The sequence below is a fragment of the Megascapheus bottae genome, chromosome 15, assembly GCF_031878675.1.
Source record: "Megascapheus bottae isolate mThoBot1 chromosome 15, mThoBot2.hap1, whole genome shotgun sequence".
In the NCBI taxonomy this organism is placed as follows: Eukaryota; Metazoa; Chordata; class Mammalia; order Rodentia; family Geomyidae; genus Megascapheus; species Megascapheus bottae.
This window is the reverse complement of record NC_143523.1, coordinates 58,805,922-58,820,791: the sequence shown is the minus strand read 5'-3', so window position 1 is coordinate 58,820,791 and position 14,870 is coordinate 58,805,922. Positions and strand designations below refer to the sequence as shown.

The 14,870-nt window shown below is 43.0% G+C and overlaps 1 protein-coding gene and 1 non-coding gene across 3 annotated transcripts in view; both read left to right on the top strand.

Moving 5' to 3' along the window:
- The window catches only part of Marchf8 (membrane associated ring-CH-type finger 8), a 53,353-nt gene that overhangs the window by 26,239 nt on the left and 12,244 nt on the right, over nt 1–14,870 (top strand). For both annotated transcript variants that reach the window (XM_090346795.1, XM_090346796.1), the window contains one exon: nt 9,528–9,578. In XM_090346795.1, the coding sequence (XP_090202921.1) occupies nt 9,528–9,578 (51 nt within the window). The remainder of the gene's footprint in view (nt 1–9,527; nt 9,579–14,870) is intronic.
- On the top strand, nt 13,814–13,936 carry LOC150054458 (U6atac minor spliceosomal RNA). Its single transcript, XR_016537956.1, has one exon. It is a non-coding gene; the product is annotated as a U6atac minor spliceosomal RNA (small nuclear RNA).

Sequence of the window (14,870 nt, the reverse complement as noted above, 5' to 3'; positions counted from 1 at the left end):
CTACCCTTGAGAAAGCCCAAGGACAGTGCGCAGGGCCTGAATTCAAGCCCCAGGGACTGGAATAAAATAAAATAGTAATGTGAGTACAAGATAGACCACTGATGATCAGTGTAACAGTGCTGGATGTTCACCAGTACCTCTCCTGGGTCCATATTGCAGGTCTATATTTCTTGTGCCTTTGTGAGTATACACAATATCTATAATTCTTTCAAATAGACATTAAAATATAGCTCCTTTCCTAATGATGTAACTGTTGTCAAGCTAGGTTTCTTCATATCCTTTTCTCCACCTTTCTAGAGTTACAGCTGGCAGCCTGTGAATGAAGTTATGTGGCAGCCTGTGAATAAAGTAACAATGGAAAAAATATATATATATATATACACATTCATAAGCTTAGAGAAGAAGCTTGTATAAGCTTCCCTAGTAGGTTCTGGGATGACAGGTGTGTGTCACCAGTGTCCAGCTTGGGCAGGACAGGATTGGGGAGGATTTGGAAAGAGGTATTCAGTGAGGTGTGCACCTCATAGTATGTTCTGTATACCAGCACCATGACTCAACACAGGCATTCCAGGCACCTGGAACCCCAAAATCACAACATGCATTTTAGCAAGATCCCTGAAAAATTCAGAATTTGAGGAGCATTGATCTAAAAAAGAATAGAATAAAAAAGGGAGCAGCAGTCCATATTCCTGTGTCATTAAAGCAGCCCACTAAACCAGGTTCAACAAGCCCATTAAAGAGGTGTAGCCACAAGAGGAAGTTAGGTGAGCACAGGCACTGCCTGGCTCCTCCTGGAGGAAGGAAGGTGCATGGAGGCGTCCTTCTCCAGGTCAGAGATGGTGCTTTCATTTTGCAGGAAAGAATGTGTAGTATCTAGTGAAAATAATCTGCCAAGATTTTTGTATGTTTTGAACATTGATGCTTAGTTTTGGTTTGAACTACAATTCTTTTCTTCAGTGTACCCCAGTACTACTTCTTGAGTTGACTATTTGGCAAACTTTGATTCTTCTGAAAAATATTTGATATTATAAGATATACTGATGCATGTATCTTACCCTGCTATAATTTAGGTATGTGCATTTTTTTAAATGTCATTCTTCAGCTTTCCCCTACTCTGTGTGTTATTCTTGCCCATATTTTAACTGACATAGTTACTATGTGTGCAGCAGTTGTGTAGTAAGTTAGTGTGGAGGAAATAACTGATTTGATTAAAGTTTTTTGCTGATTAATTGGAGATAAAGAGTCTCATGGACTTTCTTACCTTGATTTCTCAGACTTCAACTCCTAGCTAAGATTTACAGGCCTGGACTACCAGCTCCTTGTTCTTTTTCTTTTTGCTGATCCTGGGGCTTCAACTCCAGGCCCCACTATACCTGAGCCTCTGTATGCTCTTGAACCACAGTGTTGCTTGTGGCTTTTTTGAGTAGTTCATTTGAGATAAGAGTCTTACAAGGACTTTTCTGCCCTGGGTAGCTTCAAACTATGATCCTCAGATCTCAGCTTCCTGAGTAGCTAGGATTATAGGTGTGAGCCAACAGTACCTGTTTTTTTTTTTCTAGCAGTGTAAAATATTCATTGTTCTAACAAGGAAAATAGGATAAAGTTTTACATCAAATTTAAGCTCATAGAGTGAAGAGCAGCTGTCATCCAAGTGCCAGTGGTGTATACCTATCCTCCTAGCTAGTCAGGAGGCTGAGACCTGGAGGACTGAGGAACAAAGCCAGTCTGGGCAAGAAGTTTGTTGAGACTCCTGGATTCCTTTTGTTGTTGTTGTTGTTTGTCTTTTCGCCAGTCCTGGGGCTTGAACCCAGGGCCTGAGCACAGTCCTTGGGCGTTCCTCAAGGCTAGAGCTCTACTACTTGAGCCACAGTACCGCTTCTGGCTTTTTCTGTGTATATGGTACCCAGGAATCGAACCTGGGTCTTTGTGCATGCAAGTCAAGCACTGTACCACTAGGCCCAAGTCCTGGCCTCTTTTTTTTTCTTTGGCTGGTCCTGGGACTTGAACTTGGGGCCTAGGCACTGACCCAGCCAAAAAATGAGACTCCCATCTCAAAATAACTAATATTAAAAAAAAAGGCTCAGTGGGAGAGCACTTGCCTAGCATGTATAAAGGTCTTAGTCCAAGCCCTAGCACTACTACACCCCCCCCCCCGCAAAAATGAATGGATTCAGTAGTTTTCTTATTTTGAAAAGCCAGATTTGGGGACCAGGTGCATGGCCTAGTGGTAAAGTGCTCACCTAGCATGCATGAAGCCCTTGGTTTGATTCCTCAGTACCATATACACAGAAAAAGCTGAAAGTGGTGCTGTGGCTCAAGTAGTAGAGCATTAGCCTTGAGAAATCTCAGGGACATTACCCAGGCCCTGAGTTCAAGCTCCCAGGACTGGCAAAAAATAAATAAATACAAGGTTCTCCCTGATATTCTCATTGTTACTTAATTCTCAGTAGACCCCACCTCTAAATATGCTCCCATTCACATGCTGAAGTATTGGAAGTTAAGACTTCAACATATGAATGTGTGTGTGTGTATGCGCGCGCGCGCGCGCGCGCGAGAGAGAGAGAGAGAGAGAGAGAGAGAGAGAGAGAGAGAGAGAGAGAGAGAGAGAGATAGATAGATAGATAGATAGATAGATAGATAGATAGATCAGGGAAGTCAGCTTCAAGGCAGAAAGATGAGGTAGGAAGATATTTTAAAATTCCAGGTGAGAAATGATGAGATTCTAAAGGATTGATAATAAAATTGAAACAAAATTTGGGATTGAAAGACATTAAGGAGGGGGAATTTGGTAACAAGAGTTGGTGTCAAGCCAGGTGCCATGGCTCATACCTGTAACCCTTGCTACTCAGGAGGCAAAGATCTGAGGATCAAAGTTCAAAGCCAGCTTGGGCACAAAAGGACCAGCGACTCTTATCTCCAATTAACCTCTTAAACAGGAGTCAGAAGATGGCGCCGAGACAATAGGGACCTAGCTTAGCTCTCTCCCACAAAAAGAGAATCAGGGAATCCCATGAGCCAACTACCTTAAGAAATCCACAACAACAAATTCAAGAAGCAGCGGAAAAGAGCTCAAACCGGAAAATAAATCCAGATAAAGCTTACATTCAACTTTCTCAAAGAATTTGAAATGCGAGAACCCCTTCCCCTCGCCCCTCGCCCCTGGCTCCAAGCCGCAAAAGCTGTGGCCTAGGGCGCTGGGCCAGGAAGCCCCTACCACCACAGAAATCAGCATAGACCGGGCCAGCAAGTGGCAGAATCCAAACTCAGGAACCAGCGCAGACCAGGTTGGCAAGCAACAGAACCCAGACGCAGAGCACAGGCGGTGGCTGAGATCAGAGGGGAGTAAATGATTCTCCAACACCTCAGAGCAGCTCACAGCTGAATGCAAAGGAGTGAGTAGCCCAGCAGGTAGACCAGTGGGTAGCCCAGTGGGTTCCCCAAACCCATCGGGAAAGCAGAGCTGGTGGCGAGCTATAGAACTTAACTCAGACCCTTCCACCCCACCCAAGAAAGACTGGCAAGTGCAGGGGGACAAGGAATTTAGAATCCTATCCCTTCCCCCAACAGCCTACCTTCCCAGGCCATTGACTGGAGACTGACAGGCGGGCCGGCGCTAAGACCCAGCACCCCACCAAAGCGGGCAGAGGTGTCCCTGCTCCCGCCCGCCCAACAGGTTCCTCTCCCAGGCCACTGGATCTGGAGACTGGGGGGCACTGAGACCCTGCCTTCCAACAGTGGGTGAGGTGTGCGGGAGTCTAGGAGCCAGCATCTGTCCCACCCAAATCTTGAGCCAGGCACCCTCCTGCTGGGAATTTCCAGCAAGACAGCACCAAGGGGCCCAGCATAGTCACAGACAGACTCTCAGCCAAAGCGGTGGAAACACAGCTGGGAACTGAAGGGCAGACTAGTAGCCAAGCTTGCCTTCTGAGAGTCAGAAAGCGCGGCTCCGCCCTCGGGAACAGAGCAGAAACTAGTTGAACTGGTCTAGCTGAGAGCTCCCAGAAACTCCCAAACCCCAGACCCTTGGCCGGGGACCCGCCCCTGGAAACAGCGAAGGAAAATCAACCATCCACCCAGCACGCTGAGACTGAAGCGCGCAGCTCCATCCCGTGGCCCTCTGTGAGGCCACTGGTTGGGCTGAGAGCTAGTGGTGCAGCAGCATACAGCCTCTGGGAACAGGCTGAACACCTGCAGAAAACTGCAAACTCTGACCTAGTCAGCAGTGGAATCAATTTATCCGAGAACCACAGGTATACACAGATTCCCAGAACCACCAGTCCCAATCCAAGTAAAGACCGCCACCTACCAACCACAGAGTGAACCTACAACAACAGTTCTCAATGCCTAGGAGAGTGCAAAGGCGAATTACGACATACATAAATAATCAGAGTCCCACACAAAGTCCAAAAGGAAACAAGAGCAAAGGGACGAGAGAGATCTCATCATCCCAAGAAATGACACGAAATATGATTCTAATCAAGGAGATGGTTTTGGACATGACCAATGAAATTAAGGTGGAATTCCAAAAACAAAAGCAAGAAATTTCCAAGGAACTCTTTGAATTCAAAAGAAAAGTTCAATACCCTCTCAGCAGACATGATCAGCTCAGTGTCCACAATTGAAGCAAAAATGGAGGCATTAAGCAGCAGATTGATTGAGATGGAGAATAGAACATCAGGAACGGAAGATAAAACACAAGAGCTGGAACAGAGAATCATCAGTCTGGAAAGAACAGTCAGAATCCATCAGAGAGAACTCCAGGACCTGGCAGATGCAGCCAAGAAATCTAATCTTCGTATAATAGGGATTGATTAGGACGCCGACTTCCAGGACATAGGAATGCAACCCTTATTCACCAAAATCATAGCAGAGAACTTCCCCAACCTCAAAAGGGAAAATACTCACATTATTGAAGGTTTCAGAACTCCAAACAGGCAAGATCCTAGAAGGAACTCATCTAGTAAAGACACTAGACCCAAATACCAAGGAATTGATCTTAAATGCTGCAAAAACAAAGAAAGAGCTATACTACAATGGGAAGAAAATTCGAATTACAGCAGATCTCTCCACGCAAACCCTAAATGCAAGAAAAGCTTGGAAAAACATCATTCAAGTCCTGAAGACCAACAACTGCCAACCCAGACTGATATATCCAGCAAAACTAGCATTTACATTTGAGGGAGAAACAAGAATATTTCACTTCAAAGAGAAGCTTTATGAATACGTGCACACTAAACCAGCGTTACAAAAAATATTAAGAACAAATTCTAGAACATCAAGAACCCCCATCAAGAAGCAAATATTTATAATTCACTAAACACAAAACGGGGGAAAAGAGAGAGAAAGAAACTTAGAAGTAAAAATAAATAATGACAATGGACACTGACCACTTCTCCATAATTTCCCTAAATGTGAACGGGTTGAACAATCCAATCAAAAGACACAGAGCAGCAGACTGGATCAAGAAACACCACCTGTTCATATGTTGCCGCCAAGAGACCCACCTCACTGCCAAAGACAGAAGCAAATTCCAAGTGAAAGGATGAAAACGAATCTTCCACTCCAATGCACCATGCAAAAAAGCAGGAGTAACAGTCTTAATCTCCGGCAAAATTAACTTCTCAGTAAAATCAGTACATAAAGATAGAGACAGCCATTACATATTAGTAAAGAGTACAATCCATACCCACAATATTACAGGTATAAACATTTACTCCCCCAACACGGGAGCACCCAAATTTGTCAAACTCTCTTAGAATTACAGAACAAGATAGACTCAAACACAATCATAGTGGGAGACATCAATACACCACTCTCAACAAACGACAGATCAACAAAAGTTAAGCAAAGACACCATCGACTTAAACGACATCATAGCCCTGCTGGGCTTCTCAGATATACAGAGTCTTCCACCCAACGGCGAAACTTTGTACATTTTTCTCAGCAGCACATGGAACACACTCCAAAATAGATCATATAATAGTTCATAAAGAAAACTTAAGCAGATACAAGAGGACTGATATTGTTGGGGCCTGACCTTCATTTCTGAGGCCTGATTCTGGCTCAGCTGCCATTAAAGGGCTTTGGCCAGGCATTCGCTCTTAAGGCATCTCTGTGTACGTGACAACGAAGAGGTAAATAAATTGAACAACCCAATCTCTTACAATGAAATTGTGGAAGCAATCTGGGAAATGCCAACCAAAAAGAGCCTATGTCCAGATGGATTCACTGCGGAATTCTACAAGACGTTTAAAGATGAAATAACACCTATACTCTTGAAACTCTTCCGAGAAATAGAAACAGTAGGAGCAATAGCAAACTCATTTTATGAAGCTAATATTATACTTATTCCCAAACCAGGGAAAGACCCAACAACAACAAAAAAGAACTACAGACATATCTAATGAACACAGACGCAAAACTCCTCAATAAAATATTAGCCAACAGAATCCAGAAACAAAAGAAATCATACACTACAATCAAGTAGGCTTCATCATCCCACATATGCAAGGCTGGTTTAACATTCGCGAATCAGTCAATGTAATACATCACATCAATAGAGCTAAGGACAAGAATCACATGATAATTTCTCTGGACGCGGAGAAGGCATTTGACAAAATACAACATCCATTCATGTTGAAAGCACTAGAAAAAATAGGAATAAGAGGTATATACCTTAAAATAATTAAAGCCATATATGAAAAACCAGTATTACACTAAACAGTGAAAGACTGGAACCATTTACCTTAAAATCAGGAACTAGACAGGGATGCCCACTCTCTCCACTCCTCTTCACTATAGTGCTAGAACCCTTAGCCAGAGCACTAAGGCAAGAAAAGGACATCAAAGGGACATAGGGAAAGAAGAAATTAAACTATCCCTATTCACAGATGACATGATCCTCTACTTGAGTGACCCAACAACCTCCACTCCCAAACTTCTAGAATTAATAAACGACTTTAGCAAAGTGGCAGGAGACAAAATTAACCTTCAGAAGTCAGTAGCCTTCTTGTACACCGATAATACTTAGAAGGCCAAATCAAGAAAATGATCCCATTTGCAATAGCCCCCAAAAGAATAAAATACTTAGTAATATACTTAACCAAAGATGTAAAGGAATTATTCAATGAAAACTATAAAAGCCTAACGAAAGAAGTTAAAGAGGACACTAGGAAATGGAAAGACATCCCATGCTCATGGCTAGGGAGAACCAACATAGTAAAAATGGCTATACTGCCAAAATTGATATACAAATTCATTGCAATCCCCATCACAATCCCAAAGACATTCTTTACTGAAATAGAAGATATAATCCAAAGATTCATATGGAACAAGAAAAGACCTAGAATAGCCAAAACAATTCTAAGCAAAAAGAGCAGTGCTGGTGGTATTACAATACCAGACTTCAAACTCTACTATAGAGCCATAATAACAAAAACTGCTTGGTATTGGCACAAAAACAGACCAGAAGATCAGTGGAACAGAATAGAAGACCCAGAAATAGAACCACATACCTACAGTCAACTTGTATTTGACAAAGGAACCAAAGATATACAGTGGAACAAACACAGTCTATTCAATTATTGGTGCTGGCAAAACTGGGCAGCCACATGCAGAAAACTAAAAATTGACCCTAGCCTTTCACCATGCACAAGCATTAACTCAAAGTGGATCAAAGACCTCAATGTCAGACCGGAAACTGTGAAACTGCTACATGATAAAGTAGGAGAGACACTGGAACTCACAGGCACAGGCAAAAGATTCCTGAACAGAATCCCAGGGTCACAACAGATTGGAGAGAGACTCGATAAATGGGACTACCTAAAAATAAAAAGTTTCTGTACAGTTAAAAACATAGTTGCAAAAGTAGAGAGACAGCCAAACAACTGGGAAAAGATTTACCAATAATATATCAGACAAATACTTAATATCCAGTATTTACAGGGAACTCAAGAAACTAATCCCACCCCACCCCCAAACCCAACAAATCAATCACTAAATGGGCAAGGGAACTTATCAAAAGAATAGGTTAAAATGGCAGAAAAGCATAAGAGAAAATGTTCATCTATGGTCATAAAGGAAATGCAAATAAAAACAACCCTAAGATACCACCTTACCCCAACATGAATGGCCAAGATTTTGAACTCAGACAATGACAGTTGCTGACGAGGTTGTGGAGAAAAAGGAACCCTACTACACTGCTGGTGGGATTGTAAACAGTTCAGCCACTCTGGAAAGCAGCGTGGAGGTTTCTTAAAGAACTGAAAATAGACCTTCCCTACGATCCTGCCATACCACTTCTGGGCATCTACCCTGAACATCATAACCCAAGATATGATAAGGACACCTGCTCAGCTATGTTCATCTCTGCACTATTCACAATAGCCAGGCGATGGAAACAATCCAGATGCCCTACTGCAGATGAATGGATACAGAAAATGTGATATATATATATATATATATATGTACATACATACAATGGAATTCTACATAGCCAACAGACAAGATAAAATAATGGCATTCACACAGAAGTGGATGAATCTAGAGCGAATCATGTTGAGTGAGACAAGTCAAGACCTAAGGAACAAAAGGCGCATGGTATCCTTAATATGTGGCTATTAGATCCAAAGAGTAAAAGAGCGAGGACTCAATATTTGCATACCCAATGCTATGGACATGGCAATGGAAATATAAACATAACCATATAGACATAAAAAGCTATGACTCTATAGACATAATGTTTTATTTTATAAATTAATGTTTTTATGTCATACAAACCCTTAGCCTAATTTTGATTAAGTTCTAAAAACTAAGTCCCAGTGATTGTATATAGAGATTCCCTTCTTGAACACTTGTTTGTTAAACTTGTTATTTGAAATATGATGTAAAAATCAATGTTAATAAATAATAAAAAATACAAAAAACAAACAAAACATGGGAAGTGGATCTTGGCTCAAGGGTAGGGTGGTAGCCTTGAGCTGAAGAGCTCAGGCCTGAGTTCAAGTTGCATGACCCACAACAACAAAAAGAAAAAAAAAGCATTGGTAGTGTCAGCCACCAACTCTTAGTGTGTGAGAGGGAGGGATGCTAGTATAACTCGCAGATTATACTGCTCTGAGAAGGGGAACAGGCATGAAGGAGAGGATATGAGATATTCTGTGACCATGTTTACTGCCTCAAACTTAAGACAGTTAGATGGCCCAGCTTTTTTTCCAGGTGAGGGCTGCTGTCCTGCTTTTTGGCTATATCACATACAATGAAACATGCAGTTTCTCACCTCTATACTTGCACTTGAATGTGTTTTAAGACAACAACCACTGACTTGTTTCTATAGTTAGTTCCATATTCTTTCCTGGTCAATTCCTTTAGGGCAATGACTAGTGTTTTCTTGTTTTCATTTTTGCCTAATTTTCCAGTATTTAACACCTGACAGTCTGCAACTAGCACGTAGTAGCGTGATTGTTATGATGCTCTTTGTACCTTTTAGTCAAAGCTTGATATTTATCACCTGTTTGTCCTTCTTTCAGAATGAGAAAACTTTGGCACATTCCATGAGTCATTCAAGCAACATTTCTAAGGTAGAGTGCCTCCAAAATAAGTTACTATGTGTCTACACTTTGCATCTACCTTTTTTGTGTGGGGTGGGAGGGGTGAGGGGAATTGAACTCAGGATCTGGAACTTGCTCAGCTTGCTTGGTTGGCTGGTTGGCACTCTTATCATTTGAGCTATATTTGCAGACTAGCTTTTTGCCGGTTATTTTGGAAATGGAATCTTACAAATTTTGTTTTATCTAGTCTGGATTCAAACCTCAGTCCTCTGGATTTCAACCTCTTGAGTAACTAAGATTACAGTTATGAACCATTGACCTTGTGATACTATTATTATTTCTTTTTTTTTCCTTGGCAGTCTTGGGGGTTGCCTCTGAGGCTGGGACACTGTCAGGGTTTTTTGTTGTTGCTGTTTTTTGTTTTGCCAGTTGTGGGGTTTGAACTCAGAGCCTGAATACTGTCCCTGGGCTTTCTCAAGGATAGAGCTCTACCACTTGAGACACGGCACCACTTCTGGCTTTTTTCTATGAGGAATTGAACCTGGGGCAGAGTGCATGCTAGGCAAGCACTCTACCATTAAGCCAAACTCTCAGCCCTTGGAGCACTGTCTTTGAGCTTTCTTTTTTTTTTTTTCTTGCCAGTCCTGGGCTTAAGCTCAGGGCCTGAGCACTGTCCTCAAGTCTAGAGCTCTACCACTTGAGCCTCAGCACCACTTCTGGTTTTTTTCTATGTATGTGGTACCAAGGAATCGAACCCGGGTCTTTGTGCATGCTAGGCAAGCACTCTACCACTAGGCCAAACTCCCGGCCCTCTTTGAGCTTTCTTAAGACTAGCTTCCTACCACTTGAGCCACAGTACCACTTTCAGCTTTTTCTGTTTATGTGGTACCAAGGGATTGAACCCAGGGCTTTGTGCATGGTAGGCAAACACTTTACCACTAGGCCACATTCGTAGCCCACTATTATCTTTTTTTTTTTTTGCCAGTTGTGGGGCTTGAACTAAGGGCCTGAGCACTGTCCTCAAGGCTAGAGCTCTACAACTTGAGCCTTAGCACCACTTCCGGCTTTTTTCTATGTATGTGGTACCAAGGAATCAAACCCGGGTCTTCGTGCATGCTAGGCAAGCACTCTATCACTAGGCCAAACTCCTGGCCCCTGTTACTGCTTTAAAAAAAAATTATTGTCAGGGTAATGTATAGAGGGATTACAGTTATATTCATCAGGTAGGCACATTGAAACCTCTTCTCATGTTTTTGTCCCTGTTTCCCACTCCCCCCTCCCAATAAAGATACCAACTTCTGATGCATTTCTGTAATAAACTTTAAGATCACATGATGATGGTAGCTGTTACATGTCTCTAATGAGGCCACTTCTAGTTGAAGAAATTGACTTCCAGGGGAAGCTCCATTTTTTTTTTCCAGGTAGAAGAAATCTATCTCAGTGACCAGAGAATCTATCTTAGAAATGCATTTGACTGAGTTACACAGAGCCAGCTGACATGTAACTTGGGTGATGAGGTATTTGAAAGTAGGAGATCCGTGATCAAGTTGCTCACAGATGTCACCAGGCCCTGGCTCTTTTTCCTTTCCATGTCACTTTCTTTCTGTGCTCTCATGGTGCGAGCTGGCCTCCACACGCCTTGACTGTAGTGTCTGCCAGGAATAAAAGGACTGACCAAAGAATGCAGAGGAGGGTTAACGCCTCCCTGGCTGGCCCTCAGTTACTTCCAGCAAAGAAAAGGAGAACTTGGGTGGGGAAGGATCTGCTCTCACACAGCATCTCACCTTGCAGTGTGGTTCCCTTAGCATTTTCCAGAAGCACATCAGCTGTGGGGTGTGTCCAGGAGGTATCAGAGTCTGCCGAGAAGTAAGGTTGCTCTAGGGATTTCCTCTGGGAGGGGCCAAGCTCACTCTGTCCCACTAGCATTGCCACGGATCCTAGGAATTGGGATCCTAGCCATAGGAGCCCATCTTTGAGGAGCCTCTGCTGATGCCCACTTAGGAGGAATGAGGTGTGTGGGTCAGTACACAGATGGGACAGGAAGGGTTGTTATTCTAAGAGAAGCCTTCCCTTTCTACTCTGGGACTTAAACCTGCTCCAGGTGACAGTTTATAGAGCAAAGATTGGGCAGCAGTTGCCCCAGTGAGAAGACAGGACCCTGGATGCCTACTTGGGGTTCTCTAGCTTTTGAGGCTGGCAAAGTCAAGCATTGTGCTGTAGGCTGTTTTTTGAGTTCAACATACTTATGTTAATATATCATGGGCAGTATATATCCTCTATCAATCATATTCTTGGGTACAAGTTAGACTAGACATATTTAATGACTATTTTATAAGTATTTCTGGAAGTACATCCCAAAGAAGTGAAGTACCTTGACTGTTTTCTAGTTATTATTGCTGTCAGACAGCAATAACAATAACAGCAGAAACAACCGAATGTCTGGTTGGTTGGCAGGTCCCGCAGTTGGTTGAAGTACAACCCCAGAAGGGAGGCAAGGTGGCCCATTTTGTTTCAAGGACATGAGTGTTGAGGCCAGGTTTGCTTCACTGGTACTTAATCCAGAGTAGATCAGAGATTTGATTAGTCAGATCCTTATGTTGCACAGTAGGCAAAATGTGATTTCTTAATGTATTGTGAAGAAAACAACTATCCCAGAGACAGACTTACTTGTATGCAGTGAGAACCAAGGGAATGAATTGGACAAGTTTTGGGCTTCAGCTTGCTCATTCTTAGTCACAGGTGTCACCACCCATATTTGAGCAGTTAGGGCACCCAGAGGGGGTGTGCTTGCCTCTCCTTTTCTTTTTCTTTTTTTTTTTTGCCAGTCCTGGGCTTTGGCTCAGGGCCTGAGCACTGTCATTGGACTTTCTCAAGGCTAGAGCTCTAGCACTTGAGCCTCAGCACCACTTCCAGCTTTTTTTTTTGTATGTATGTGGTACCAAGGAATCGAACCCGGGTCTTTGTGCATGCTAGGCAAGCACTTTAACCACTAGGCCAAACTCCCAGCCCTTGCCTCTCCTTTTCTAAGATGTCTGAACATAATTTCTTCTTCCTAGTTTTCAGCTAAAGCATTAGGCCAGCATTTTCCAAGTTTGGTCCAGAGGCTCCTAGAATATAGGGGAGCAGGCAGCTTTGAAACATTGAATAAGAATACTAAGAAAACTAAAGCGTTTTCTGCCTTTCCATCCTCATTCTCTCATGGGAGTACAAGGATTCCAGGGCTGGGAATCAGGCGATGACATCTCACAGAATACTAAAGGAATACATTCTTGTATTTTAAAGCATCCTAATGCAGTAAGTATTGATAAAGGTAGTTCCTGTGAGTACTGTGGGAGTCTGCCCTGTGTTCAAGCTGGTAAGGGGCCTGAGACGTTTTAGAAGTAGTCTCCCCTGAATGTAGCAGTTTGGTTCATTTAGCAAGTATACATTGAACACCTATTGTATGCCAGGCCAGACTGGAGCAGTTTCAAATGTGATGTATTAATCCTCAACCTTGCTTAGGTGTCTTGGAAGAAATAAGCAGGGTACAAGGTGAGGGGGAAGAGTGTTTCTTTGTGAGGAGGAGCTAGGTACATGCAAATGGCTGTAGGACTGTCCCTGGAGGAGCAGGAAGAGTGGAGGCCAGGGCTAGCAAGTGGCAGAGCAGAGGACAGACAAGTGATGCCAACGAGGAGGTCATGTAGATCTCTAAACCATCTTTACAAGTTGTGGCATGGCTTAGTTGTAGAGTCAGCACAAACACCACAAAAACAAACAAAAATGAAACTGTGTGGCTTAAATTTGTGTGTGTGTGTGTGTGTGTGTGTATGTATGTGTGTGTGTAAGGGATTACAAAAGATGACTTTTCTCATTTCTCACCTTCTGTCTCATTTGGCTGGGAAGGAGGAGCCCTAACATGAAGTTCCGTATTCCTATCTTGAGCTTGTCCCTTGGGCCTTAGTTTAACCCTTGAAGTTTCATGTCCCTTGAGTCAAGTCTAGCCAGACAGGCAGCCTGGGCCAAAGCTTGTGGGTGGAAGGAGGTTGGGGGTGGGAAGGAAGCATTATGTAGTAGAAATGGACCCTGAAATGCATGGGGTGGAACTCTGACAGTGGCAGCATGCAAACCTTGCAGTGAAGCCTGCATCCTGCCCTGGTGTGTATTTAATCCTGGCCCCTGTCCTGACTGGCTCCTGTTCTTAAATGATTAAACTGTTCCGGGTGAGCTCAGTGCATTGTCCCAGAGCACAGTGAGGACTTTGGAGTTAAAATTCATTGCTTTTTTGTGTGTTGTATGAAAGGAGAGGTTAGCACTCCCATTGACAAGGATGGAAGAGGCCCTTGGGCCTGACAACACACATAAGGTTTAGGCATTGCCACCTACTTTGCAGCATCTAACCACTGTTTTTGTTACCTGGTTATTGTATATATGTTTATTTCTTTATTTGAAATAGGAAAAGGAAGGGGGGAAAACAAGATGATTGGGAGGGGGTGGGAAAGGGAGATAGAGACAAAAACATGAGAGGGGTATCAATGTGTGAGTAATGTACCTACTACCTGACGAATGAAACTTTAACTCCTCTATGCATTAGCCCAACAATAAAATAAAATAAAGAATGGTACCAGAAAGAGGAATGTTAAAAAAAAAATCCATTGCTTTTGCCATCAACTCTGATTTCTTCAAAGAAGTCTCAGCAATGAAAATATACTTTGATGATATTTGAAATGTTAAATATTTAAAGCAAATTACAATAGTAAACCATCTTTTTGAGTGATAACTAACTCAAACACAGTGCTTTCACCCTGCTGTTCTATGGCTTCCTGTGGTTTAGTCCTTTCTGTGGTTACACCTGTCGTTTCTGGGACTGTGTAGCCATTTTGCTCGTGGCAAAACCAATTCGTTTTACAAGATTCCAGCTGAAACTGGGGAACGGTGGCTCGCGCCTGTAATCCTAGCTACTCAGGAGGCTGAGATCTGAGGATCAAGGCTCAAAGTCAACCTAAAGAAAAATGGGAAGTGGGGCTTGGCTCAAGGGTAGGGTGGTAGCCTTGAGCTGAAGAGCGCAGGGACAGTGCCCAGGGGTAGGGTGGTAGTCTTGAGCTGAAGAACTTAGGGCTGAAGAACTCTCTGCCCAGGCAAAGTTCAAGCCCCATGACCCACAAAAAAAAAAAAAAAGATTTCTTCCAACTGTAGCACAGACACCTTGGGAAAGCAAGCCTTCAGAAAGTTACTCAGCCACAGCCTTTACTCTAGCTGTACTAATCGACCCCCTTCACTATGCTTTCCAAAAGACCAGGAAAGAAAATAATTCTGTGATAGTACTACTTCCTGGGCAGTGTTATA